Source organism: Silene latifolia, chromosome 10, assembly GCF_048544455.1.
Source record: "Silene latifolia isolate original U9 population chromosome 10, ASM4854445v1, whole genome shotgun sequence".
Lineage (NCBI taxonomy): Eukaryota > Viridiplantae > Streptophyta > Magnoliopsida > Caryophyllales > Caryophyllaceae > Silene > Silene latifolia.
The window spans coordinates 82,984,255-82,986,564 of record NC_133535.1 but is presented as its reverse complement, the minus strand read 5'-3'; the positions used below and the strand labels follow the sequence as shown (position 1 = coordinate 82,986,564).

Sequence of the window (2,310 nt, the reverse complement as noted above, 5' to 3'; positions counted from 1 at the left end):
TCAATTATTATAAGTGAGAGGTCTTGTCAATTTATTATCTATCACGTTTTAAGTGAACTTAAGCAGTGAACTACGATAATTATAATTGACATGGTCGATGACTCGATATGAAATGCATGTATTGTTATGGCGATTCGGCAATGCATGTAACATATTAAAAGAAATGCAAAGCAATAATAATAAATTCCTAGTATGGCCTTCCTAAAATAGAAAATCAAATAATCTATTACATATTCGGAAACCAACTCCATTGGTCCCTTGAATTTTCAAGTGGCACGCCTTCCAAGAACACCGTCTTTGTCGAGACATCCTCTCCGAATGGTACCGTCTTGAAGCAATTCCATAATTATAAATAATAATAAAAATACAAATCTATTCCTATTATACATTTGTAAAATGGAAAACTAGTAAAATTAAAAGTGATACGAGATCACATTAAATTACAACCAAATCAATATTCCCTTTCATTACGCGTAATATCGATTAAAACTAAGGTCATACTAAGATAAAATTACATAATTCAAAATTATATAAATAAAAGACACTCAAATTGAAATATGTAGCATTATAATATGTATCTATCATGCCAAATTATGTGCCAAATCGCCCTATTTAACTTATATCGTTTATATAACCCGGTTTTATGGAAATGCGTGATAATAAACACAGCTTCTTCTGTTGGCTTATGCTCAGGAAGGCTCTGAATGTCAAGGAAAAACTCTTCAGGCATGGTGTTACTGATAATGATCATTGTTGTATCTGTGACAATGGGAAGGAGGATATCTGCCATCTATTCCAAGAGTGCAGGTATACCAGAATTGTCTTGGAAGCTATCTGCTTGTCCCTGCAAATCCCGGTTCCAACTGGGAACGGTATTATATGGATAGGTAGAAGGAAGTGGCCGGCTTACAAGAAGAATGTTTGTATACTGGCCCTCATGGCAGTGTACTACTCAGTTTGGCAGCAACGCAATAATGCCCGAACAGACGGAATTTTGCTGAAACCTGCTGTGTTGGTTACTCAAATTCTCAGACTGATGAAGGTTCAAGCAAGGTTGAAACGGAATACGGTTCACTATGAGCAAGAGATGAATTGGATCAATTCACTTATCATTGTATAATCTTTTAATGTAGTTTGATCCTCTAAAACTAATTATTTAGCTTGTAATAGTCTTTGTGCTTAATGAGATTTCTTACATTTCACCCAAAAAAAAAATTCTTAAAATCACAAATTAACACTTAAATCACATTTAATTTCAAGTTAATTATCCTAACACTCTTAGGACTCAAAAATTAGTCATCACTCAATTTTTGACAATAATTCAACTTGATTTAATTTTATGCTCATTTTTTACCTTAAAATCATAACATTTATGAAATAAATCCAAATTAAATTACAATAATTTCAAATTTTAAATTTAACATTCTGGAATAATTCCATGACACTCATAATTTTAAAAATCATGGTTAAAATTTTTGAATTAATTTTGAGAAAATATAGTTGCAATTTATCGGTTTTATCTCATAAAACATCTAAAGTATACAAAAATTAATCCAATCAATTTTACAACCTTATATCTGATTAGTGGGATATTTTTGCAACCTAAAATAATTTTCTCATGGCATGCAATTCGTTTTAGCTTTTTATGCTAAAATAGTCACTATTTTTGCCATTTTTACTCTAAAAATTCATAAATCATGCTAAAAGAGATAATTTTATCTAAATATTTGTATATACTTTGTAAATCACGCATGTGACAACATATTAAAGTTTTATAGCCTGGTTCGAAGTTTAACTATTTTTAACCATTTTACCTCTTTTAATCCATTGTTATCTCATAAAAATCATAAATCATGCAATATTAATCAAATTAATACGCAATTTTACACACAACTTATAAAATATGCATTTGAGGTCATATAAAAGTTTCAAGGTCAGAATGTAAGTTTAACCATTTTTAGTCATTTAACCTCCACTTATGCCATTTTTACACTAAAAATTCATAAATCATGAAATATTAATCACATTAATATGATATTTTACATACAATACATAAAATATTCATGTGAGGTCATACTAAAATATCACGGCAATTAGTGAAGGTTAACTTATTTTAGTGAATAAAAGTTCATTTTACTCATAAAAATGTAATAAAATCACTAAAAATCATTAAAATGAGCAATACATTTCCATAAATCATAAAAATGACCTAAAAATATTTTAGGACCAGAATATATAACATGCAACATGATTTCGTGACTTATTCTTATAAATCACAAATTTTTAGTTTTATATGTTAACATTTTAACT

At 28.9% G+C, this 2,310-nt stretch overlaps 1 protein-coding gene across 1 annotated transcript; it reads left to right on the top strand.

Annotated features, from left to right (window-relative positions):
- The first annotated feature begins 649 nt into the window (after positions 1–649).
- Positions 650–1,120, top strand: LOC141607837 (uncharacterized). The gene has a single exon (XM_074427184.1). The coding sequence runs from the start codon at positions 650–652 to the stop codon at positions 1,118–1,120; it is 471 nt and encodes a 156-aa protein (XP_074283285.1).
- Positions 1,121–2,310: the final 1,190 nt, after the last annotated feature.

Bases quoted from the DNA above. Each gene is read 5' to 3' on its own strand.
- LOC141607837 (XM_074427184.1), top strand. From the start codon at position 650: ATGCGTGATAATAAACACAGCTTCTTCTGTTGGCTTATGCTCAGGAAG.